The sequence below is a fragment of the Struthio camelus genome, chromosome 7 (assembly GCF_040807025.1).
Source record: "Struthio camelus isolate bStrCam1 chromosome 7, bStrCam1.hap1, whole genome shotgun sequence".
Lineage (NCBI taxonomy): Eukaryota > Metazoa > Chordata > Aves > Struthioniformes > Struthionidae > Struthio > Struthio camelus.
In genome coordinates, this window is record NC_090948.1 from 23,389,714 (window position 1) to 23,416,541 (window position 26,828).

A 26,828-nucleotide genomic window follows, 5' to 3' on the forward strand; every position below is an offset into this window, starting at 1 on the left:
TGTAAAGTCCCCCACCTCCCTCCCCACTTCTCTTCTGCAGACAAGGTACCTGTCTGGCAACCCTGTACTTTGGGAACTGCCAAAGTCAGTATTGAGTGCTTTTAGGATCAAAGCTCCAAAGTGTGCCAGTGTAAACAAGATCAATTGATTGATCTATCTATCCACCTATGAATGCCACAGTCCCATTTTTCATTGTAACCACTTCGGACTTCAGTTGCACCTTTTTTGTCAAAGTGTTTACAGAGCTTGGCTTTGCAAGCTTTGGCCATTACACCGAGCATCCTGTTTAACAGATGCTCGTAACGCTGCTCTCCTGGGGATGGTTACCTTGGGTTTGAAGAAACAAAGTGGTGAATATCCTGGGCCAAACTGTGTCACTGTCGCATCTCTCTACCCGCCATGCCAGTAAGAGAAAGGAGCAGAAAAAGGAGCACAGAAGCTTCAGAGCATTCTTCTCCTTTCCCCAAACCTCTGCTTCTTCCTGTCCTTCCCCTCTTGCATGCTCCCTCCCTCACCTTTCTGTTCCTGCACCCTATTCCTCCCACCTGCCACTGCACTCCATTCTTACACCCTGCTGCCCCTGCAGAGGCATCACCGCAGTTTGAGCCTAGCCCCTGGGTGTGTTTACTGCTGTTGTCTCAGCACTGGCTCCTCTGATCTACCCCTAACCTTTTTATTTTTATTTTTATTTCCATTTTTAAATTAATTTCCCTGTAGATTTTAACCACTCCATTTTCATTTACCCATTTTGTTCTTCCTCTCCTCCCTTCCCTACCCTCCTCTTCCTCCCCCTGTTCCCTTTGTCTGTCTGTGTCCATCCCTTACCCTACCACAGAAAACCTCTCCTCTCCCCTCAGTATAAAGCAAGAGCCTCATGGAGCCTCTCTCACCCCTTTCACCCCCACCACGCCGGCTGGCTCTGGGCAGGCTGACCTTCAGCCCTTCCACATGACCCTTTCAGACGATGCGTCCACGCCTTGCTACAGTGCCTTCCTTCATCATGGTGCCCACTTTGGGCAGTCCAGCAGCCAGCCTCTGATAGCAGGTAACCGGCCTTGACCACAAACTCAGTGGGGATGCTGCAGGCAAGGGGTTCAGTTTCGTCTGATGGGGAGACCAGAAAATGCTGCAAGCTCTTTGAGTGCAAGTGAGAATCACAGCAATGTTGTTCCAATTCTGTGTATGCAGCATGTGTTCTCAGCTCCACGGAGAGTCACAAAAAGATTTCATGCCTGTCCTTCATTTTTGTAGAATTACACGGGAAAAGAAGCTGTAACTGCATAGAAGTGGCTGGTGTCCCAGCTGGACGGGTTTGAGGCTCAGGATGGAACCATTTATACAGCAAAATCCTGTGTTACCTAAAGAGCCGTAATGCCTTGTGTACCATATGCATAACCAGAGTACTGTGTGTCAGTCTATGGTAGGTGACTGCAGCCTGAATAACCCAGCCAGGTCTAGGACTGTCAGCAGCGTAGTTCAGCATGGGTTGTAAAAACTACTGAGAAGTTGGATAAATACATAAGCAGTTAGTGAGCACTGCCACAGCTGTGGCAATGTGAGCAGTACTGTGTCAGTTAGTTAGGGAGCATGAGCTGGTGCCTTCACAGAGCAAAAAGAGCAGCCAAGAAGCAAGGCATCGTGTCTGAGCACCACGACCAGGAAGTGTAGGTCAGAGATGACAAAGTTCTATAGCCAAAGGAACGCGACTAAGGCAGGTGGCCTTCAAAGGAAGAACAGAAGTGAAGAAAGTAGGTTGCAGAAGATGGCAGCAGCAGGTGGAGGTGGGGGGCAGAGAGGAAGAAGTTTAAGGTAGATACTAGGGGAAACTCTTGTGAAAGATGACTGAAGCCTTATGCTGCAGGAGCTGAGGAGTGGCTTGGATGAAATAGTGGGAAACATCTTAGTGTTCAGAGACCCAGACTTGGTGACCACTGAGGTTGCTGTTACCCTATTGTCAAAGAACATAATTTTTCAACAGACAAGTTGTTCAGAGTGCAGATTACAGTTCCTAATGCACAAGAAACAAATCTTACCTCTGCCTCCTCCATGTTCCTACGTTATTTTTCACTTTTGACCTAACATTCTCCCTTCGTCTTGTTGTGTGAGACTTGCATTTCTAAACTTCTTCCCTGTAGGAAAGCAGCAAGCAAACAGCAGAGAAGATTTTTGTGCTCATCACACTGGTCCAAATCTTGGTCCAAATCTTAGCAGAGCCCCTAAGCTCTGGGCACTGGCACTTCCCAAGTCAAGGATTCCCTGACAGTCTCTCCAACAGTACAGTTCTGTAGGGATGTAGGCATGTATGACCATTCTCTAACCTAGAAAACACTGTTTCAGGAGATGCACTTGCCTTAGTACCTTTTTGGGGAATTAGACATGGGAGAAAGTGTTCAAAAGTACAAGGAACAGTGAGGAAGGTACTATGTTTATCACACAAAAGGCTCTTGGAGAAGGTCGAGTGGCTGGAATTGGAAGCATGTTATCAACAGGACAGACGCTAGTTTTGCCATAACCCTGGAGTACCAGAATTTAATGATCCTGTTTACCTCTTGGCAGTGAGAGGATGTAATGGAAGGGGGCTGGTTGTACGCAGCAGCATTTTAAGAGTCTCTCTGTGGGACTCTTGTTCATGTTGCTGATACTCTACTAGTTTGTTATTTTCTTTTTCACGAGTTTGGATTTGAGAGATGACCACTTCCCAATGAATTATCCATACTGAGTTTTGAGTATCAGCCTCTGTGCGCTCACGGCTGAATAAAAATATAGGAGCGTATGTGCTGAAATCAAGTAGGAGAGCGTGTGTGTACGTGTTCCCACTTGAATGGAAGTGTCAGAATGAATTAATTTTGCCTGCCACTACATAACGTTCTAACTTTTCAGTGACACTGTTTTCTCACTCATCACCTCCTGTTATGTCTCAGACTAGTTGATTTAGGAAACCAAGAGCACACGATTTTTAAACACAAAACTTTCTTTCCTCAAAAGAATGTGGAAAAAAAGAATCACATCTAGTAGGTGTTAGTCATACTGCTTAATGCACAACTACAAATCACTAAAGCAATGAAGGTGATAAAAGAATAGAAGAGTGTAGAATATAATTCCCTGGGGCATTATATACTTATTTTATCAATATTGGGGAGTGGCTAGAAAAAGACTCAGTCGCTGTCTAGTAGTTCAGTGCCCATTATCTAAGGTGAGGTGGGTTAGGAATGTCTGCAGTGGTTCAGGAACCTCTTCAGAAACAAAGAATGAACTTGCTTTTCTTTTTTATTGAGCAAATCACTTCTGCAATCTTTAGTCAAAATCTGTGAAAGCAACAACACTGCCTTAGCCCACCCCTTCCTAGAGAAACTTCCTCTTTTGGGAGTTAGGATTAATTCTCCACATTGATTCAGTTTTTGCTCTGCTGTGTAATTTTTATTTATTCCTAATTCTTCTGCCAGGTTTCATGTTTGTTTCAGGGCCTACTTTATCAATTACTGTTCTACCGTTAGTAGAGCTAAAACAATTCTTATTCTTTCATTCACATACCTCAGCACAGTTCCAGTGGCTCCAGTGGTGTTAATGGGCCTTACTTAAAATGTCATTTCTAAAGGAGAATCACATTCCAGTCCACCCCACTAGAACAGACAGAATAGAGAAAATTTAACAAAGAAACAAGAAATGGCACAAACTTCTCAGTGAGCTATCGCTCACCTAGGGAATGTGAAAGGCTTTGGATGACTGGAACAGGCTGACATCTCAGTAGGCAGCGTTGGAGGTTGAGCTGTAAATCTCCCAGCAGCTGTGGGGGAAAGATTATCTTAATTTATTTAGCTTTTTTTTTTTTTTTTTGGTTTTGGCTTGAAACTCCCAGCAGCTTCTGAGATGATTTTAGTTCATTTAAATGCAATAAGCACTAACAGCAAAATGCCCTTCTGGCTGGCCCATTTTCAGGCTAACCAGTCCAAATGAGGAAATGCCTCTGGCATCAACCAAGAAGCCTCCAGCTGCACTTCCTAAGAGATGAAAAATAAACTGCAATCATCTACCCAGTCCACACCCCTCTCTGTTTACTTTGGTGGAGAAAAGATATCAAGACTTTGGTGATTATTAACAAAAACTTGTATCTGTGATGAAAATGAAGTGGGAATCAAATCAAGTCCCTCAACCCTATTATTATGTGCACTACACCAGCAACTGGAAGGACTCCAACCAGTACTGGATCTCTCTTGTGCTAGGCACTGTGCAAAAGTAATAAGAGTGTGTCCTTGCCCCAAAGAGTTTGCAGCATAAAAAGAAGCAGCAGTGAACAGCAGTGAAGTGACTTGCCTAAAATCATCAGCAGGTGAATGGCAGAGGTGGGAACAGAGATGGGCACAGAAAACTCCTTCGTCAATTTGCAGTGCCTTACACACTGATCATGAGCTGAATCACGGTCACCATGGTTTTGGAACTACATCCACGGCATGTAGGACCTCAACTACTCTGGCAATGAATATTCTGCCATTCCCTGTGCAGCTTAGGGCCATTTTGATTTAGTTAAAATAGATCCAAAATTTCTAACAGGCTCAAATATCTACAATGAAACACAACCGATCCTTTTGAGCCTCAGGAAGACACAAGTTTTAACATCCATCCTTGCAATTTGAAATCAAAAGTGACACAGTCTTCCCCAAAAAATTTTCAGTGGAAGGTCAGCAGATATGAGAACGTCATACAGCACTTGCCTATCAAGCTGCTAGTCACTTGATGGTGGGTGATATCAAATCAATATTAAATGATCCTACCACTGTTGATCACTGTCCTGATTCTTTCCCTTTCCAGGTCGTGACATGGCAAGCACCACCTTGCCTGGCTACCCACCCCACGTGCCCCCAACTGGACAAGGCAGCTACCCAACCTCAACTCTTGCAGGAATGGTACCTGGTAAGTCAGCCTCCAGACTTCAATGTGCACAGGTGTTTGAACAGTATACTGTTCTTGTAAGAGCTTTCACAGTTATAGCTATGGCTTTCCTGCTCCTTAGGCCTGTCCATTTTAGAAAGAAAATGTCAAGTGGCTATAACCAAGGTAACTAACAACTCATTCTGTAACATATCTCTTTCCCCTCAGTAACTGATTCACTGCTGCTACAGGCAACTAGCTATCTATAACTTATGGTAATTAATTGCCAATTAATTAACCTTAGTATTCATTAACTAATGTAATTATCTTCCAATGACCCATGCAGATCATTATGTACTGCTCATGGCTCAGGATATTCAGCTATCCACTAACTTAGGGTAACAACTTAACTTCTATCTAAAGCCAGGATATCTAACTGCAAAACATCAATGGTAATTTAATATCTGCAGTTTTTGGAGACCTACTGTCCACAACCCAAACTAGCTAAGAACTCAGCAGTGATTAGCAGTATTTCAGGCAAAACTAGCTGTTCCCTTTCTACAACCAACTACTTACCTGCATCCTGTTTGCTCCTACCTTCTTAATAAGACAATGCCTACAACCCAAGAAACTAACCACCTAATCCTACATTTGAAAGCAAACTATTTCTTTACTACCCAATGCTTTCAGAGAAATACCTTCTCTTACATTACCCGTAGCTCAGGGAGAACAAAGCACCATTTACCCTGGGGCAACTGAAGAGGTCACTGCCCCAGGCTGTATTCCCTACCCCTCTGACCGATGCTAGCCCCAGCAGATAAATCAACAGGCAGGATTTTCATTTCTCAGCTCAGAACTCAGAACTGCCTCTGCAACTGATTTTTGTTTATGTTAACACCGTGGGCAGTGAGTTATGATGGCTAAAGAGCAAGTCCACCGTCCATTCTGCAACCTCTGCTGCAGGAGGGATGGCCCCAGACAAAAACCGTGACATGAAACAGCGGAAAGCTAAGAGCAGAAAGCTCTTATATCACCCCGCTTGGATTTGTCTGGGCTCATGAGTCAAAACCCTAACTTAACCCCTGTCCAAATTTGGGTCAGCTAAACAAACATACACTACAGAGTACAGCTAATCAGTGAAATTATCATGGATAGGATATGTTTGCAGGTCGGAATCTTAAATATCTTTAAATGACAAATCACTGCTTTCATATCATGAGGTACTGGTACGTACCTCATTCCAGAGTTAACAGACTACCTACTGCTTATAGTTCTAAAATATGCAACAAAATCTGGGTTGTGCTGTGAAGATGATATGATTGACCCTCAAATCAGGAAAATATAGTGGATCATACCCCTCCCCGACTGCCACTTTGGTCCCTTGGTATAACTGAACAGCTTACTGAACTTTTGGAGTGGCGTAGATCTGGCAAAATATAGGGCCTCCCCTTCCACATTAAATTTTTCAGGGCGATGGTTTAAACTGTGCTTGGCTCCAGGATCAGAGGAGCACTAAGATGATATAAATCACTTCTTAAAAAAAAAGAAACAAAACAGTAACAGTAGGTAGATTCAGTTGTCAGCATATAAGTCAGTTATAGTTCAAAACTTACAGAGAGTCAGGGCATAAAGAAATAATAATACTAAAATAGCTGGCTCTTTGAATATGTAATGTTAAACCACAGGCTCTTCTCAACTTCTAACACACGGGATCTGGTATAAGAACTATTCAGTGACTGCTATGTGGGTTTAACATCCCCATTACAAGTATGATACTTACAACAAAAGCTGGGACAAAAATTTTAACATAGCTAATCACAGGGGTCACTTAGCCAAGGATAGAGTACTTGCGCTCCTTTGTGTGGAAGCTACTTACACATAGGTCACATTGCAGGTCTCTCTAGCTGCTACGCTCTGTCAAGGGCCAATAGCAAAAGCCCCGGAAAGGATATAAGAGTAGAAAAAGCATGTAGTCCTCAGAAGGTGTCCCAGCCTCAAATAAGTTGCAGCTCGGAAACCTCCTAAGCTAGAGTTCATATCTTTCTGTTTAATATTAATCACCCTTGACAGATTGCTCTCCACAAACTTGAACAGTCTTTCTTGAACCCATATAAGCTTTAAACATCTCTAGCAACCCGGCAAGGAGTTCTGCAGCTTAACCACATATTGTGTAAAAAACTACCTCCCTTCATCTCTTCCGATCCTGCCACCTGCTAGACTCACTTCTCATACCTCATAGTTTTTGTATTAAAAGACTAAATGTGTCAAGATTTAAATACAGACACCAATAAATGCTGTTAATAGAGGTTCCCAGAGCATGGACTACATAGAACATAGGCCTCATGAGATCCTCTGCACTTGCTTGCCACCTCTCTTAAGAGTCCAGGTTGAAAAGGGAAAACAAAAGGGTTTGTTACATGTCCCTGGGCCAAGAAAGGTCAGGGGCCAGTGCTTTAAGTATATTAGAAACAAGAAGACAGCAAGATGACCCATCAGGAAGTATCTTTAATGAACATAGAAACATGCAAACAAACCTCATTGTCCAGGCTTGAGTGAATATGAAGAAGAGGCTCTAAATAAAGGTTCAAACTTAAAAATTTAACTGGTCAGAAAATGGAATTTCCAACCCATGCAAAACTGATTTTTTGACGTTTGTTTTCATCTAGCATTGGGATGAGGAGTCAGAATCTTGAAACAGTTCAATTTGCAAGCATCAGGATGAAACATTTCAATAATGTCAACATGTTCTAGATGTCAAGAAATATTAAAATAATAAAAGAGTCGAAAGGAAATTAAATGAGATGAGAAAGGCAAAATGAAACAAAGCAAGAAAGTTGAAACATAATACTTTGTATCAATTTGCAATCATTTCAAAACTTTTCTTTCCAAAACTCCATTGAAACTGACAGGCTCATACAAAACATTTCCATTTTGATGAGGCAGCATTTTCCAGTGGAAAGCTGGTTCTGAGAGATTGTTTGACCAGTGCTAACCAAAGCTTCTCTGTTCTATCTGTGACAACCTTTCACAAGACTTCTAGTTGTATAGTCTAGAGAAGAGCTTGTCTCCAAGCACGGCATCTATGCAACATGGTCAGTCATGCATGCAAATATCTCTGAGATTTATGCAGATGCTATAGTAAGATATATATCCTGCATTTGCACTTGCCTGTAGCTTCAGGTCACAGACTGTAGACATGGATGAAAGCCAGTAAGTCCCTGAGTGCACTCTTAAAAAAGCAGGAGTTAGTCAGTCAAAGAAGGATGAATCAGGTATTGTGCTACATTTAATTTGTGCATTTGTGAAATGCTTCCTACATAGGTAACAGAGCTCCTTTGATCTCTGCCTCACTTCCTCCTCTTTCCCAGAAAGGCCATCAAGTTTCTGCAAACTGTTTTGGTGAAGTGAGCATCCTCAGAAAGGAACGGCAGCTCACACAGAGCAGCGCAGAGCCTGCAGAGGGCTGGTGATGGCAACGGCAGGGAGTCGTTAAACAGAATCCAATGTTGATGAGGAAATTACACTTGTTTCATTAGTGATCGGGAAAGGCGATAGCTCAGTTCCTCTTGGTCACAGTTGAGCTCAAAAGCTCATTATCCTGCTGCATGCATGCTTTCACTCCTCGTCAATAAACACTGTTTCCAGTGGCTGCCCTCCCTCCTCCCTGGCTCTCCATAGCTGGGGCTCTTTCTCCTCTACTTAACCCGTGGTTCAGGATCACTATAAACACTTTAGGGTGACAACTCAGGAGTGGGTTAGAAAGAAGTCTTGAAATATTAGAACTTCTTCTCTTGAGGAAGAGAAGGGATCTTTTTATGCGGCAATTCAAAGCAGAAATTTGCATCTGGATTGTTTTCTCCTTCTTTTGAGGTCAAATTTACCCCATCATATCCCACAGATAAGTCACTTCAGTGGAGCTAAACCAGGACTATTCATTGCTTTTTGGCCTTCTATCATCTCCTACAGCAATCTGATCACCTTAGCAGGTTTCATCTTCTCTTTCCCAGCTAGCTGTCAGGATTTGCAGTGCAGGATTTTAGATTTTAGATATGGAAACATGTTGAGTCATTATCATTAAAGCAATATTTAGCAAGGTCTGTCACACAATAAGAATTTTTATGCTGAAAATAAAAACTACTCTGACTAAAAGATTGTTGGATGGTGATTGCTGTTGATACATTCACCTTTTCATAGTGACCACTTAGGTTATTATTCTGAGTGTCTTTAAAAGACCTGTCTGGACAGATTGTCCTCAAGTTTAATTCAGTGCAAATCCATTGACTTCAATAGACTTGACCTCCCCCATCTGAGAATCTATAGTTTTGGCTTTAACTCTCCTGTGAGGGGAGATTTGCATAGATTATAGTATAATTAATTGACATTTCTTTGGTAATTGTATCACAGGCATTCAGTGTATCCTGCACTGCCTTCCTTTCCCATTCTACAGTATCTAGCAAGGACCCTAGGCGCTTTCCAAACACTTTTGTTGTAACAAGAACTCCAACTCCCTGCCCAGAGAAGACCAGAAGCTGGTAGCCGCTCTGTTCTTTCATCGTCTTTGGAGTGGATGATAATGCCTTTCAGATGGCTCTAATTGTCCCCAGCCTGTCTGTACTGCCTTAAATTGAGGCTGTGATCAGACAATGGCATGTCCTTACTTCATAGAATCACAGATTTTTAAGATTTTAGAGTTTGTTGTGGTCATTTATTTTGAATGCCATGCTATACCTCCTCAGTTACTAAATGTAATTTCCTTAGCCTTGCACAGTCATCTAGGAAACAAGGAGACCGAGACCCTTACACACAATAAAACTGAGTATTTAACAAGACTCTACAACATTCAGATGTTGTTTCAGAGTGTTATTATATCACAGAGTTCACAAGCATTTTGGTTTGAGCCTATTTTACCAATGTAAAAAAGGGAGCTGTAGCCCAGCTTGCCTTCCAGATTCAAGGCAGCACCTAAATCACTGACCATTAGCAAATTCTCTTCTGGAACTGGAGTACAATACATTTTCTCTGTAACTCACTGACTAAACATAAATGTTGGTCTCATCATATAGGAATCACTTTTCTGATACCATTGTACAGAGTAAGACAGAAAGATTCATGAGTTTTCCATTTTGTGTTTCATATTTAACACCACCATAACTCTGAGAATATTTCCGACAATGAACTTGAACCATATTCTTCTCCACAAATACTTCATAATCTTCAATATCTAAGAACAGAATTTACCAATGCAAATCGCCATCAATAGCACTGCCAGCTCTGATGAGCTTATTAGGAGGTCTGCCCCTTAAACCTGCCATGCCTGCTGTCCTGACATTACTGGAGAGCCTTTTTTAGGTCAGGCTTTAGATTAGATTTAGATTTTATTAAGAAGAAAGCTAATAGCTAACTGTAGAAAAAGCTTGCACAGACAATCCTAATGCAACCAGATGATCAGAAATTAGGAGGCAAAGAAAAATAAACCAGTTTGTTTGTTTGTATTATTGAACTTCATTGTTTTGAACTATTTTTTCTTGATCCTGAAGAGGTCAGTCTTATGATTTTTAATTGCTTAAGCAAGCAACATTGCACCGAACAAACAGTGTCCTGAAGGGCAAAATCCCAGGTGGGCAAGGAAGCTATATATAATAGTTTTCCTGACGGCAACCAGTTTCAACACAAACATTCGCCTGGATGGAGTAGCAGACACAGATCTTTATTCCTAACTGTATTTCACACGTTGCTTGCTTTCTTTCAGGGAGTGAGTTCTCGGGGAACCCATACAGCCACCCTCAGTACACAACTTACAACGAGGCCTGGCGATTCAGCAATCCGGCATTACTAAGTGAGTACCTCTTTCCCACAGCACACCCCCAGCTTCGTGCTCCTTCTGTTTGTCTCTCTGTTTTTTTTCTTTGTTTGTTTGTTTTTGAAAAGGGCCTTCACGTATTTGGCCATGTGAAAGACCTTTTTCCTCACTCTCCAGTCCAGTGTCTAGATGGGTATACATCTGACATGCGTTTTCTACCTATTCTGAAGCTAGCTCCTCTTTCATGACATAGTTCAGAATTCCAGTTCACTTCTGTCTTCTCCTTGGCTGCACCCACAGCCTATTCCAGACTAGATCAGAAGTTCAGTTCAGGTTCTGCTACTCTCACAGGCTGCAATCAGCATCTATTCAAGGTCTGTTCAAAAATTCAGATGAGGTTTCACTACTCTCCCAAACTAAACCTGAGTCAATACCTGGGGATCTGGAAATCCCATAAAAGTTCTCATAGGACTAGTAGGAATCATATCCAGTATGGGAGACAGGCTGCATCGCTATGTTTATAAAATGGCTGGTGGAGTTTTTTTTGCAGTAATATTCAGCTCCAGTGACTCTAATATGCCCAGAAAAAGTCAGTTTTTTTCAGAGGAGAAAAAAAAATTCCCAGAAGACTCTGTCTTCTAACACAACATTTCTTTGCAAGGGAACAGGAGGAGATTTATTATATGTAAAATAAATCAGCTGTGATTATGAACTACATATTTACTTAGGTTTAACAACTGGATAATAGATGCACATTTTATTCCAGTGTTGTTAAACCTCAGTAAATATGATCTTTATAATCAATCACTATTTAACACCCATTCACTAACCATCCAGAGAGCTTTCATTCCAAGTGTGACCAAAATCCCTAGCAATGAAACAAAGGAGCTTTGTTTCTTTTCTCCCCTCCTGCTTTTAAAACTGACTCACAATACTCAATCACATATGTTCAGAACATCCAGCCCTCTGGCATCTTCCTTGTGAACACAGATCAGGTGTGAGCTACTTCTGCTGCAATGCTCACATGCTTCCTTCTCACCTCTTCTCTGATGGTCAGAAGGAGCAAAATGATCCACTTCACCTAAAGGGGCCTCAGATCCAGAGGCCACGGTAATCTCTCTTCACTGAAATATTGTCCTTGGTTGGCTTCCATGGATAGAGCCTTTCACTAATCCCAGCAAGAGCCGAGTCCTCAAGTTATTTCTTTTGATCCCTTTCCTTTTCTTCCTTTCTTTCCTTTTCCTTCTTTCTTTCCTTTTCCTTCTTTTTAGTTCTCCTTTGCTTCCTTTCTTCGTTTGATTTTTTTTATTTTTTATTTATTTATTTTTTTTTTACTGTTTGTCCTTTCAACCAGTCCATTCTTCTCCTGTGTTAACTTTCAGGTTCCCCTTATTATTATAGTGCCACATCCCGGGGCTCCGCACCTCCCACTGCTGCCGCTGCCTATGACCGCCACTAGTTACCATGGAAACCACATGAAACTGCAGGGCGACAGCTTAGGCCTCCATATTGTACCTGTCTGATCAACTCCCTCCATCCCTGGGAAGGGTGAAGAGAACTTCTCCGTTCCTCCCCACAGTCCAGCTCCTTCCTCTTCACCACGAAGGCGCCGGACCAAGCACTCATGACCTGAGACTGGGAAACTCACCCCCCCCCCCGCGCTCCACCCTGCACTCCACCCTGCCTGCTCTCACCAACACAGGGGAAGAGTCCGAGGCTGAGCCGTTTGCTGCAGGAACCCTTCAAAGCACCTCAGCAAAGTCCAGCCATGCAAAGTCTCCTCGATTTCCAAGACTTAAGGGGAACTGGGAAGCAACGCAGCCGGCAGCCTTTCCCTTACAGGACCTCATTCTTCTGGGAGTGGTAAGGGCAGGGGGAAGCAGGGGAGAAAGCCACTCATAAAACACTGTTCCCCAAAGAAATGTTCTTCTATGGTGGATTCTTCAAAATGCAAACCCCTTGATGATGACCCTGTTTCCAGGACAGAGGGAAGAGCCTGGCTAGAGTGGAGAGGGCAGTACAGAGACCTGACCCATCCAGCAGTGAAGAAAAGGACCAAGTAATTATCTGCACCCCAAGAGGGTGCCCCTCATCCCCACTCTTCAACTTGGCTTCCCCCATGGTTGGATTCACCCTATGTGTGGTGACTTTGCAGGCCAGAGTTGGGGTGAAACTCACGCATACACCCACAATTTCTGTGACACACAATCAGCTCAGACAGGAGGATGGAGCAACATTTACAAACCGGCCGAAGAAATGAAGAAATATATAAATAGATATATAAATATAACTGTGTTTTTATGCTTTGTCATGAAGGTCTGTAAAAAGGAAAAAAAAAAAGAACATCCCCAATTTTCTAAAAAACCTAAGCAAAGAAAAAAAAACAAAAAAACCCAAAATAATAATTAAAAAACCCAACAAAAATAAAACTCCAAGTCCCATCCCTCCCCCCCACCTGAATGGCAGACAAGTTCCTCTGACGTTTGATGCTCCTCTGTCACTCTAGGGTTTTGTTTCCTTTCTGTTTGCACTACAATGGGATGGTGGTATTGGAGAGGATTGGATGCCAGCTCCGCCCCCATCGCCTCCTCCTCCTCCCCCCTTCCCAAATCCTGTCTCTGGGGAGCAGTGTGGACAAGTCACTTTTGACAAAGTTACCAAACACATCAGTCGACAAAAAAGCACTCTGAGTCAACAAACATTTTCCATGTCACTGGTTGGCAAACAAAGAAAACAAGCCCAGCTGCGCTCTAACTGCGCTTTGTGGTGGAAAGGAAAGTGTGGGGCTTCATGTGGGCCCATTTGATTGCCCTTTGGACAGCTGAGACTGAGATGGACAAATTCAGGACTGGCTGGGATTATTGTTTCATTCCCTAGCCGTTAGGCTCCTCGCCCTTCACCTTAATCCCTGTACCCGTGTTTACTTCAGTTCACCAACATTTCAACTTTCACAATTTTAGATATGCCCTACACCCATTCTCCAGACCCCTATAGGCTGATGGCAATATCCTCATTTTTCACAACCACTGCAGCCTTGCCATATGGGCCTCCTTTGTTACCAGTCTGTCTCCTCCTAGATCTAATAGTTTATAGGCTTACATTCAAAACCATATGCCTGCATCCTACCAGCTATTCCCTCCATACAGCCTCATCTTTTCATCTTCAACCCTATATTGTACACCCTAATATTTACCCCTTTTCCTAAATGCTCACCTGATGATTCTCTAGGGATTATCTGCTCTTTTTGGTTCCCAAGTGACTGGCAAACACTGTTCTGCAAAAGGCTAACTGTCAATAGAAATGCTTATTACTCCTGTATTGTCAGCAAACTCATAAACTGTTCCTTGCAGTGACACTTCCTAAAACATACTCAAAGAAAACATGAAGGCAGCTATAGCCTATCCCCAGGGCATCAAGTCTGCCAAAGGAGATCCTTGTTGTTTTAAGAGAGGTTTCATATAAAACTAGTGGGCTACTGTCCATGAACCAAGACAGGATTGAGAATCAAACCCCTGAGGGCATGGAAGTGAACAGTGGAGCAATTTGTACAGCCAATATTATGTATAAAACCCAAAGTTCTCAGCCTCTGAGGAGATGTGGTTGTGGACTCAGTATTCTGTCTCCAAGTTTAACTTGTGTGTATGAAATCCATCACCAGTAAACAGCTGTGTTGATCCCAAAGGCCCCTTTCACCTAACACTTTTAGCCCTTGCATGGCTCTAGCTGATTATAGGTCTGTGTCTTCTTAATGGGATGCCCAAATGATAAGGGTATGGGGTGGGAGGTGTTTACATAGAAGATATAGAGCTAAAGTCTGTTCCTGTACAGAACAAAATCAAAGAGGTTACTCCTGATCTTTTAAGTGTTACTCTGCACCTCTTACTCGTGCGTAACCTGCTGTGAATAGCAGAGTTGTTACACTGTCACTGAGACAGGAATTTGGCCCACTATCTCATTCTATTCTGTAAGAGAAGCAAATGCTGAGTAATTTCTAAAAATTTACCTTTACTACCCTCTCTGTTTCCCTCCATAGACACCAGATGGATGCTGGACCCTGTTAATAGTCTCTGCTTAGTCTCTCAGTACAGCCTTGGCTCTGCTTGTGCACAACCCAGTTTCACGCAGCACATGGTCAAGAGCAGAGGCAGTAAATCAGGGTACTGGCAGCTAGAACGTCCTGAAGAGGCTAGGGAGCAAGAGACTGACACACTCACACTTGGCAGCCTGCAGTCCAGGAGGCCACTGCAGAGAAGCTAGTAGCTGAGAAGTGCTTATTTTTAGAATGGTGTTTTGCTAAACTTGAGACACAAGATAGAAGGTGAAAGCAGAACTTGGTTGGCTCTCTCATGGCTGGCTTGATCTGGCCCTCGGACGGCCAAATCCATTGTTGATGTAACTCCACTGGTAAACAGCGATTTCCACCAGGCATTGGATTGGTCTGGAAATTTCACAAGTATAGCAAGCAGTTTGATCAGGAAAAATAAAAGGAAAGCAGAATTATGCAAAGGACTGGGCAGTCTAATCCTCTTCCACCACCATGTGTAGACCCCCATGCGAATGTACTGAATTACATTTGCCAAAGAGTTTCTTGTGTTGGTTGTTTTGATTTACAGTCGGTGGATGCATTGTAAAGCAGTATTATAGCTAAAGTCTAGTAGCTGACACGGGGATTTATGTGGTGATATTATGCAGAAGAAAACCATCAATATTCATATAGATTCCATTAGACTGGACTATGCAGGAAACGCAAAAATTCTACCAATTATTTAATATTATGTTATTTGCAAAAACAATTGCTGCTTTGTAGGAAGATAATGTGTGTAATGTGAAGGCAATTCCTCTTGTATATATAAGTTCATCTCCATCTTCGTCATGGTAGTTATTAAAACAGCCTCGTCTCATCCTGTAGATAAGGAACACGCTGTCTGTACTGTGCAAGTCTCGTTGTGCTCAATGAAAACAAAACGATGTATTCAATAAAGCACAGCACAAATCCAGAACCTGAGGGAACAGCCAAACTTTGAAAGGGCTCCTTCCCCAAAAGGCCAACAGTTGCTTTATTATAGATGGATTTTTCTTTCATTTTTCTTAAGAGAATTTTACAGGAAAAAGTGAAAACAAAAAGATTGGAGGAAAAAAATCACTATGCAAAATCCAGTGAAGTCCGTCACTCACATCTCTTTCCACCGTTCTGCTGTCTTTTCCCTTTCTCCCATTTCTTTCTCACACTCCCTTTCTATTCCATTTCTATCCCTCTCTTTTGCTGAGTTGTTCCTACTGCTTTTCTGTATTCCCAGGGCACTTTTCTATCCAGAGAGGAGACAGTATTACTGATATCAGAGCAAATGTCTGGGAGACAGAACTCCCCAATTCTCCCCCTGGCTCTAGAGAACCTTTGTCAAGTCCAATTTCTTCCCCATGCCTCAGTTCCAATCTTCTGTAAAATGGGGAGAGCAATATACCCTAGCATCAAAGGAGTATTGTGGAGCTGCATTAATCAGCACTGGCTCAGCGCTATGAGATCCTGGAAGGAAAATTGTATCAAAGTGTTAACTATTATTATGAATAATAATGAACGTTTTCACTACATTTCCCTTTCCTTTCTTTTTTCCCCATAAATCATTTCTTCACTACTTTATTCTTCTTCCTGAGCTCTCCCTTCACTTATTTTCTTTTCACTCTTAGCTCTGCTGCTATGCTTGTTTTACCTAATGGACCCAGCAGAAATGTTGTTTGACTATATCATCTTCTGTCACAGTTTTTCTTGGAGGGGGAGCAATCTTGTCGGTTCTCAAATGATATGCTTTGCTGGAAGAAACAGGGACCTGGTATTTAAAACTGAGCAGCACTTTTGAGGCCTGTTCTATGAAGCTCCCGTGTCTTTTTGGTCCAAAGGGATGTGGGACAAGAGGGTGGGAGGGGAGTGTGGGGTGGATACGCTGCAGCGGACACCTTTGTGACCTGTAAATGTTTGGGGGCGGGGGAGGGATAGCGCAACGAGCCCTGTTGTGTTGAAACAGGGCCAACTCTGCATGCTTTCTGACCCATCAACAGTGATGATTCAAATTCAGAACAAGACTTGAGAAATAATCACAACATAAATGTGAGGATGTTAAACACATAACAGAAAAAGAAAATATAAAAAACCCTGCACCTATTTCTCCTCTTGAATATATAATCATATATGCATATAAATATTTTCCCAAAGGAATTTTGGTTTATTGAATTGTTGAAAAAAACCCACACCTCTTTTTCCCTGAAAAAAAGCAGCTCCTTGCAAAAAGAAATCAGAATCACAGCTGCCCCCTTTGGGACTGACAGAACGAGGGCTTCTAAAGGACCCCACAAATACCACAATGTGCTCCTCGGCTGGGTCCAGGACAGCGGCAAACTTGCAAGCCGGGAAGGAGGGACCAGATAACAACAATTCCAGAACTGAAAACAAATCCAACCATAAGCAGCTCTGCTGATGCTTGCTGGGCGAAGCTAGACCTGAGACTGGGGAGGGGGGCCATTGCCAGGTGCAGGGTGATACCCGTTCTAGGCTGCTGCAGCCACTCTTGGCTTTTTCTCATTGCTTCAGTTCTGTTTGATTCTTTTCTTTTTTCTTTTAGTGCACATGAGAAATAAAAACAAAATTTTTTTTTTGTATGTCACTTTTGTGGCTTCTGGCTTGTTTCTCTTTCCCTTTCTCTCTTTCTTTCTTGCTCTCTCTCTTTCTCCAGTGGATTCTCCTTGAGGCCTCCAGGATGTTATACTCATTGCATCTAGCACCCTTTGAGCACCATATAAACAATAAACACTGTGACTGCTAATAACTGCCACACTGTGTGATGGAAGGCATTGCACATGCTTGCAACACCTACAGCACAATCCAGTCTCTGCACCTGCACCACCCACCACTCTGCTCCTGTTTATTGCCAGAAGGACTCCCTCTTCTATTGATCTCGCTCAATTGACTCCCAACGATCCATAATACATCTGGTGTCCCCAGGTAGTTCAGAAAATGAAAACGCTGTTGGGTAGCCACAGTATTACAAAGATGTGGGGTAACTCAGAGCCCCTTTCCAACTCTACTCCTGTTTCCTTATAACTCCACTTGGGGATTAGTAACACCTGCTCAGCATGCCTCTAAAAGGACTTTAATCTTCCAGAATTAGTCTGGATTCTCCATCAAAGCACTCTGGAAGTTGTGTGAAGTCTTAGTAGGAGGAAGGATGACTGACAGCTCATATCTTACCCCCACTTCTCTGCTACCCCATTTTCAGTTTCATGAGAGGAATCTCATTAGCCTGATGTTTTATCGTAGCTTGCGCTCTCTTAATCTCTATCTGCCTTGGTCAACTGGGGGACAAAACCAAATGCAAAGTCATTAATAACCCATTCTCCAAACTCTTCATCATCTGCCTAACAAAGAGCTAGACATGATATTAAGGTATGCTATAAACATTCCAAATCCTGAGGTTTTACTCAATTTTTCCTCAGTCAAGCATTAATTCTCCAGGAAGTCAGCAGCAGTTTAATGTCATAAAGGCTGAGTGCAAATGTAGCACGGAGTCAGTCTACGCTAAATTCATTTTGCTTCTGCAATGTTTAGACATTTAAAAATGTTTTTACAAGAGCTCATGAAAGTCAGTGGGCCAGATTTTCTGCTGGTATGCATTTATCCTAAGAAAAGTCTGTACAGAAATGCTTTCAAGGAATCAAATGCTTTCATGAACCTTTCTCTCATCAGTCAGTTAAAACTGCTCCTTGTGTTTCAGTTTATATTTTCCTTTCCAGTATTAATAGAATTGGCTGAAAAGCCTCCAATAGGGCACTTTCTGTAAGTGAAAGTCAATTTGTTGAAATCCAAATAGTCTGAAAACCAATTCAGTTTTCACAATGTTGCAGTAAAGCTGCCTGGCAACTATCTTGAAGTTAGAGACCCTGGGTTTCCAGAGTCCACAGCCTGCCCAGACAGGCCCAGACTTTGACGTGGTGATAGATCTGCGCTATAAATCAGAGCTAAACTAGATTTCAAAATTCTGAACTCTTTTATGCATCAGAATTACCTTTCTCCATCAAAGTTTAGGTGATAAGAATCAACCATTGGACTAATACATGAGATCCTGGCTGTTAATCTGACTAGAATCAAAGGAAATTACTAACATTCGTTCATTATCAGAGGTGAAAGACCAAGAATCAACACATAGATAAACCAAAAGAAAATAAAATGAATTTCCAACATTCATTCTGATAAAATAATATTAGAAAAAAGAGCTAGAATTTAGCTTAATTGCCTTATTTGATATCCTATGTAACACAGCCCAGGAAATTGCACTCTGAGGTTCCTGTGTAAGTCTCCATAACTGGTAGCCGAACTATAGCAAAACTTTTGCAACTTCCAAGAACTTAGATATGTTAGAAAAGGAAATATTTGTGTGAAAGAGCAATTTCTACCATTCAGACTACTATTATGTTCCTCTAATAATCCTTCCATAATCAATGGGAGTTCTCAGTGTGAAAATGCTTGTGATAAAACTAAAATGAGAGCCACAGTATGTCTCCAAATGAGGAAAAGGATGTTGTAAGAGATTATGCAACACTAAGAGGAGAAATCCTCTTTATAATTACTCTGACAAGAAAAATAAAGAAAAGTTTGAATAATCTGAGGTGATGACAACCTTATTTAAAAACAAATAAATTGTTTAATAAGGTATAGGCAAGGAAACTCTTGGAACACTTAAGCATGCACAGTGTCAGCCAGTCTATCTAGATGATACACATCTGAAGGCATTAAGTGAGCTAGCAGATGAATTTATTAGACCACACACAATCAGTTCTGAAAAACTGTAAAGACCTGGGGAAATGCCAAAGGCAGAAGGGCAGCAAACACAGCACCAATGTTTAAAGTGATCATGAAAATTACTATCTACTAAATCTACACACTGATGATTGTATGCAAAGTAAAATGCTTTAAAATATTAAGGGAAGGATCAGTTCACTGAACAACTAGCAGTTAATGAAGGTATGCATAGTAAACAGCCTGTACATAACAAATTGTTGACTGCTTTAGAAAGGAAGCTGGGAACATTCTCAGGACAATTAATTTACCGTGATTCAGGAGCTGTCTGCAATGAAGCAAAGGAAGTTTGTTAGAGCCTTTATTGCCAGCCTCAAGTACTTGAAAATCATGAATGAAGCACACAAAAAAATCACAAGACTGGAAATCACATAATTTGTGTAACCCCAGATACCATTTTGTATATATGTATATTTCTATACATATATATGTATATAAAATAAAAACAAAACAACTATTATTTGACTTCTAATTTTGCTGTTTTCAGGATGACCATAGTCACATTATCAGTCATGTCTCTTCCACTCCAAGAGTCAAAAATTTGCTTCTTCTTTTAGTGAAAAGTGAGCTTCTCACCTCATCACAGGGACCCCTGTGGTATAGTGCCTTAAGAAGAAGCTTAAATGTCACAAGACCTGGGAATGGCCCTGTAAGTGCTGGCAAGGCTGACAGGAGCTGGTTTGATACCAGAGCTTGTCAGCAAAGACTCTTTTTTTTTCCCTGCCTTCTGCTGTGCGGAGTTTCGGTGGCAGTGCTGACGCAAAGCGTTTGATCCCTTCAGGTTCAAAACTTCACCTGAAACATGCAAATTCTGCCAACACCAGCTGCTCAGAGAAGAATCTTTCTTCCACTTCTCCTCACTCCCAGAGCAGGTTCTCCCCTGTTGTCAACCCTGGCCATTTCCTGCAGCTCTGGCCTCCTCGTCACTTTTCCTGTGCTTTCTTCAGATTCCCCTTTACTGCGTTACCAAGTCTTCTAGCCCAGATATGTTCTCCTTCTGCATTCCTCCTCATATGGAAGACATGGATTTTCCATAATCCCCCTTTTTTCATTCTCTGCCTACTACCCTCTCATATCTAAACCCTTCCATGTTCCTTGACATGCTCTTTTCCTTTCCTGTCCCCCACATTCCTTGTTCAGACGCTATTAGCTTCCCCACATACATACAGAGGATTTTTCTGTCCTTCTGTTCTTAATCCTACTGCTTTCTGCTGCTTTCCACAGTCCCTGACAGCAACCAGGTTTCAGTAAAGAACTTTACTGTGGGCAGCTTAACTTCCAGTTGTCATAGTTTGTAAGTAAACGCTGACCAGCTTACACTGCCACTGCTGATGAATTCAGTTCCAGGAAGAAGACCTTTAAGGGACTGTCTTACTCAATGCAGCACATAGCCTTGGTTTCAAAGACAACTACATACTAGTCTTTGCTGAAGGATAAACTTTCAGTTATGAAAAGCATAACAAAAATGGCCTCACTTCTAAACTGTCTCTTTTCAAAACCTGTTCTTTGCATAAGAACTACTCTGGTTTTGCCCCTCTGCCCACTCAAAAGGAGATGAATCATGCTGTTTTAAAAAGGCACACTGACAATGAAATATTGCAAACAATGACTTTCAGCCTGAGACCAATTTCAAACACACCCTGTTGAACATTTATGAAAAGAAGATAAACAAAACCTACACAAAAAACCCCAAGGGTATAAGACTAAACAGTGTGAAATTTCACACAGATATGGTACCTCTGTGTACAGAAGAAAGAAGCGTTTCTCCCCTATGCAAGCCTCCATCAGAATGCAGCTTTAACTATAGACCTGCATTTGGCACCTGCTTAGTATGCCAAGAGGTGCTTAGCCCGAGTGCCTAGATGATAAGGTGGCTTCCAAAGATGTACTTTTAGGGCTCACATATGAAAGTCAAATCATCATTAACAAGCAAATTGACCCAAAGCCCCTTGTTCTCAAGCCCCTCCCTCTAACTTTTTAATTGATGTTTTGAAAATGTCTGCTTTATTTTTAAGAAAACTGCTTTTAACGTAACTAAGGTAAGTGAGCTTATGGCCTAAATTCACTACACGGGCAGGTATTCCTCTACTGACTTTTTTTTGTTCTTACTATTTGCTAATTGAAAAAGATTGAAAATCATTTCTTCTAGATACGCTTCAAATCTCAGAGTCATTTGGATTCCTGACATAAAATCCAGGAATCCAAATTTCTACCAAGCAATGACTAGCTAACAAAGTCACCTGTCTAACACATCAGAGAACATCCTATATCCTATCCCCCTGTTAAAGCTTTGTAGAAATAGGATAATAGCTTGCTAACACTATCAACTGAGACAACCTTTTATCTTAAGCAGAAATGCTCCACACCAAGAAGTCCCAGGCTCACTGACTGTGCACAGAACCATTCCTCTTAAATGCCATGGACTCATGGACTGCATGCTTTAAATTGAAGGAGTCCTATATAAAAAATGGCAGGAAAAAAATCCAGCTAAGGCTGCAAAGCTGGGTACCCAAAAGTTAGCGAATGCCAGAATACAGGAAGACTGGACAGAACTCTACACTCAATGTGCTGGAGGGAACAGGCAAGGAACTAAATGAACTTCTCATACTTTTTCCTCTTAAATTCTGTAAGGGACTTGGGTTAACATTATCACAACTAGTTCACAACACCACGAACAGAAACCCCTCATACACGCCCACTCTCTGTGTATTGGTCCCCTCTACCATACACCTTTGTCCAGCAATTCATTTCCATCGTGCCAGTGTGGTCTACTAGTAGGTTAAAATTGTTAATAAATCAGGATGGGAGCAGGCTGTACCTACTTAGTATTCAGTTTGCTCTTTTCTAAATGATTTGGTAGAGCAGTTTGCTCTTTTCTATATGATTTGGTAGAGAATCAGGCCCTCCTCTCCCTCTCTAGCTGACTCTCATCTGATTCTAATTCAATTTCTCTGCCTATTGTTTATTTCACCGCTCCCCTGTGAAGTGTCAAATGCTGATGTTCCGTCAGCCTAGAACTGTCGTTTATATTTGTCATTCAGTCCTTGTTAAAAAATAAAACAGGACTGCGCCTGCCTTGGCGCTCTCTGCCTGGGAATTCCCTGTGGTAAAATTAGTCCATTTAGATGGAAAGTTTTGTGTCACTCCCCTGTCTAAATTGGCAGATCTGGCTCTTTTGCAAAAACCAATAAACTGTGAACCTTGATGCATCTGTCAATCAAACTCATCTTTCCTGGGCAAAGCCAGATGACAACAAAAGCTGGGCAGGCTCCTCCGATTGGTTCTTCTCATTTAGGCATATCAGGAGGCACCTGTCACTCCTCTGGCCCAGCACTGTGCTCAGAGGGACTCCATTCATGGAGGGATGAGTCCTTATTGGGGGCTGGGTTGGGGCTGGGATGGGAAAAAAGGAAGGGGGAGTTTACCCTCTTCAGTTTCAATAAAATCTGCAGCTCGGTTCTTTCCTCATGGCTATGGTGAAAGGCAAGGAATTGGCATCACCTTTTGTTCTAGACATGTTTTTTTACATATTAAGTGAAGGCTGTGATTTCTTAAACTGTGCAGATTTTCTGGTGGCTAAAAGGATGTAGCAAGAGCATTAAATGTGACACGCTACACCGCTGGGGACTGAGCCACAATACCCCAGAGGAAAGAGGGGACATAACCCATTTCCAGAACTGCAGTGTGCACCCTGCCTGTCTAGTTACTGCTAAAGAGGAAAATCAGAAAAGGTATTTCTACCTCTTTGTTAGGAAGTAAGGGGATTACAGATTGGGGCAGAGTGACTGAACAAGACCTTGCACATCAAGGGATGCATTTTTTACAAAGGTGCAAGGAAGGGAGAAAAATGGCAGCAAATACCAGTAGCTCACACCAAGGCACTCGAGAGGAGCTGGAGAGCTTCAAAGGTGATGATACCAGTGAGAATGATCCCCAGAGAGAACAGATTTCAGAGGCATCTCAACTTGCCCAGGTTTGACTGGAAAATTCTGAACGCCACTGCCTGCACAAAAGAAGCGGCCAAACATTTACCATTCGTTTCTTTAGTCTGTAGTGAAAGTCACCACTATGCTTCTATTCCGTACACTTTGGCATTCAAAAAAAGAACTTAACCTCATTTTTCAAAGCATAATTATTTGCATGTTTTTATAAAGTTGCCAGTGAACCATCCAAGAAACTTGTTCTTCCATAGAGCTGCTGTTTGACGATGGATTTACGTTGCCTTTTAAGCATCCATCGCAAACCTCATTGCACACACCTGTATTTTCTCCTTCTACTCTGTTTTGCTCAGAACAGCTCCAGCATCACATGTCACTTATAATGCTTGCAGGTATCAATGTCACTGTCTTGGCAGTACAGTAGTCAGCCCATTCTCTCAAAAACAGAATGCAGTATGTTACTAATTCTCATAGTTGCCTCACAAGTCTCACCAAAGTTTTGTATTTTTGCCCCAGTTACCAGATATGTGACACAACATGAGCATCTCAGCCTTCCTGAAACAGTTGTGAGTCCATGTGGTTCCACAGACCAGCTCCAGTTGCAGGCTCAAAAGCATAAGACAAAGAGCTGCATCTTAAAAACAAACAGCAAAGACTTCTTTATGACATTTATGCTCACATCCTTATTCTTTCAGGTGGAGGAAAGCAATCCTGGCTTACTCAGCGTTTGAGGCCTGCCAGATTAGACATACAAAGTAAAAGTATTTTCATCTGAGAGATGAATCTGGTAAAACATTGACCAGATCATGCTAGTTAGCATTTACAGACACACTTGCTGGGCTACGAGTGTAAGGTCAAAATACAATCTGTACATCATTGTTTAGGGTCTTGAAAAGACTCTTAAGAAAGTCATAGCTTACAAGCAGGCAGCTCAAGCGATACTGAATGAGTACACAAAGTAGTAGAGCCACAGACATAGAAAGCCACACACAGTCCCTGTGTATTGGTAATTGGTATTACGAACCAAATTACAGTATCACCTGGAGTCACTGAGATGAAGGATGCCTGTACTGTGCAAAGTGAGAAATCATTCTTGTTCTGACCAGGCGGCTTTTAATTAGACAACATAGGAGAGGAAATGACTCATTCAACACTGCTCATCTGATCATCGACAGAAAAGGAATGACATGGATATCTCCTGTCAGCCATTCCAGCACTCTGACCACTAGATCATCCTGCCCCTTTATGCAGATCTGAAGAAAAGGTAAAGGGTCCACCACCACTTAGCCTCAGTGAAAGGATGCTGGGAAGCAATCACATCCCAGGAGATGACAAGAGGCGGCTGTTCAGACCCATCTCACTGATGTACTTTGAAAGGTCTGCCAGATTCTTGAGAAAGGAAATGAAAGAAAAGATAATGAATCTTCATCACAGGTTTCCTACCTGCAACATCGTTTTCTGGCAGGGGAATACATACTAACAATGTAAAGAAAGTCTAAGCAAATTAGTTAGAAAATACTGTGGCAAAATGTAAGAGGGACTTTAAGATGTTACACAGTGGAAAGGAAGTGTTAAGAAATTAGTTCAAAGAAGCACACTGATGGTCTGAAGAGAGAATGTTCATAAAGCTATTAATACAGGAAGAGGCTTGGCCAAGATCCAAAATCACTGACAGTCCAGCCCTTTCACCAGTTCATGAGCTGTTTGTGCTTATTGCAGATGTGTGCAGGAGTGGAGCGAGATTTCCCTTCGTGATTTTTTCCCATGTCAAAATTTTACTCTGAGAATTTATTCACTAGTAACAATTAAGAAACTGTCCAGTATTCTGAACTGGGTAATCTTTTGTTATTCAGTTTCACCTTTGCCATTAGACACTAAGCCTTTTTGAAAATCTTTGTGGCAACAGTTGGCACGGACCTCTGAAAATCCATCTTTTTTTCTGTGCCTAATCAGATCTGGGCTTTAATTAATTTATTTATTTTTTAACTTATCCTTCTCTGAAAATTTTTTTCTCTAACTTCACCTGGAAAATCTTCCCCTGTTCTTCCACCAGCTAGGATACACAGGATATATATTCACCATCCAACATCTTTTGCAGTTTTACTACAAATCAGAAGGCACTTACATTTTACCCTCTGCTCCAACTATTTAATTGTGCTTCCTCTGCTGACTGTATGAGTTGATCAGTCTTATTAGATTTAGATGATTGGCACCATGCGTGTAGCAGGAATTCTCTTACTACTTTGTGTTTGTACAGCAGATAGTATAGTGAACTCCTGGCCCACACCTGAAGCCCCTGAGAGCTACCACAAAATAAACTATGAACAGCAAAATCTTTCCTTGGGAAAGGCTACAAAGCACCATTGCTGGCACACATCCTGGTGACGCTGAACATTTCTCTTCCTTGAACACAACTTCTCTGTCATTACTCTGCCTTCCCATACAATTACGCCCTGGGTCAAGATTCCACAAGAGAAATTCCCACCAAAGGGAAGGGTAGGGGTAGAAACAACACTATCGGGAATTAGCAACAGTCTTTGATTCTGGAAACCAGGCACAGTCTTTACTGACGCCTCCAATATTGTCCTGCATGTCTCTCTTTTTATCTTTGAGTATGGATTGCCTGTTTTGACCTGTTATTGTTTATTTATTCATGTGTTTTACCTCTTCATATGTATTTTTTAGCTTGGCTGATACAGTGAAAGCGAAAAATCAATAACATTTTGATTTGCTTTGAGACCTGTTTGCCTTCACAAACCCAGACCGATCACAACAGACATCACCTGTTCTCTCAGAAGACAGGGAGAAACCAGGACGTTTGGGAATTATGGTGGAGGATGTGCCACGGGAAAGGAGATGCTTATGTGGTTAAATCACAGGCCTGGGCTTCATCATGTTTGTGTTCAGTCCAAAGGTGACTGGCAGGAAAGGGAGGCAAAGCTTTCTGGAGCCCTTCCTTCTGAGTCATACACCAGCAAAGGTATTAGTTTTGTGTAATCTCTGAATTAAGTGGGCTTCAGGAAGGGAAAAGTAAAAGCTTATTAATGCTGTTCTTCCCTTATGCAGCCACTCAGAATACAGAGAAGTCAAGCCTAGATTATTTAGTTACATATGTACAGAACTGTTTATGTTTGTTTTTCACAATACATATGTACATTGTGTACTGTAACTGTGAGTGTCATAGCAGGCATAAAATAGCCAACTGAAAGCCTCAAAGACAACAGGGATCTTTCTACTGACTTTGGTTTATGCTCCAGAATAGCAGAAGTGTTCTCTTGCTCTTAATTTGCCAAAACATACGCATCTCAGGCTGAAATTCCCCAGGCTGCTAACAAAGGAGATATATACTGATGATAGAAAAAAAATCATACAGCTACAA

The 26,828-nt window shown here is 41.9% G+C and overlaps 1 protein-coding gene and 1 long non-coding RNA gene across 9 annotated transcripts in view; one reads left to right on the forward strand and one right to left on the reverse strand.

Moving 5' to 3' along the window:
• The window catches only part of PAX2 (paired box 2), an 89,847-nt gene extending 73,310 nt beyond the window's left edge, over positions 1-16,537 (forward strand). For 2 of the 8 annotated variants that reach the window (XM_068950286.1, XM_068950287.1), the window contains exons 8-11: positions 836-1,045; positions 4,807-4,908; positions 10,616-10,702; positions 12,068-16,537. In XM_068950286.1, the coding sequence (XP_068806387.1) occupies positions 836-1,045; positions 4,807-4,908; positions 10,616-10,702; positions 12,068-12,189 (521 nt within the window). In that variant the 3' untranslated portion in view covers positions 12,190-16,537. Of the gene's footprint in view, positions 1-835; positions 1,046-4,806; positions 4,909-10,615; positions 10,703-12,048 lie in introns of all 8 variants that reach the window. The other 6 variants (XM_068950288.1, XM_068950295.1, XM_068950290.1 and 3 more) reach the window with 3 other exon arrangements.
• Positions 1-26,828, reverse strand: part of LOC138067816 (uncharacterized) — a 192,815-nt gene that overhangs the window by 62,407 nt on the left and 103,580 nt on the right. The gene's annotated exons all lie outside the window — the stretch shown is intronic.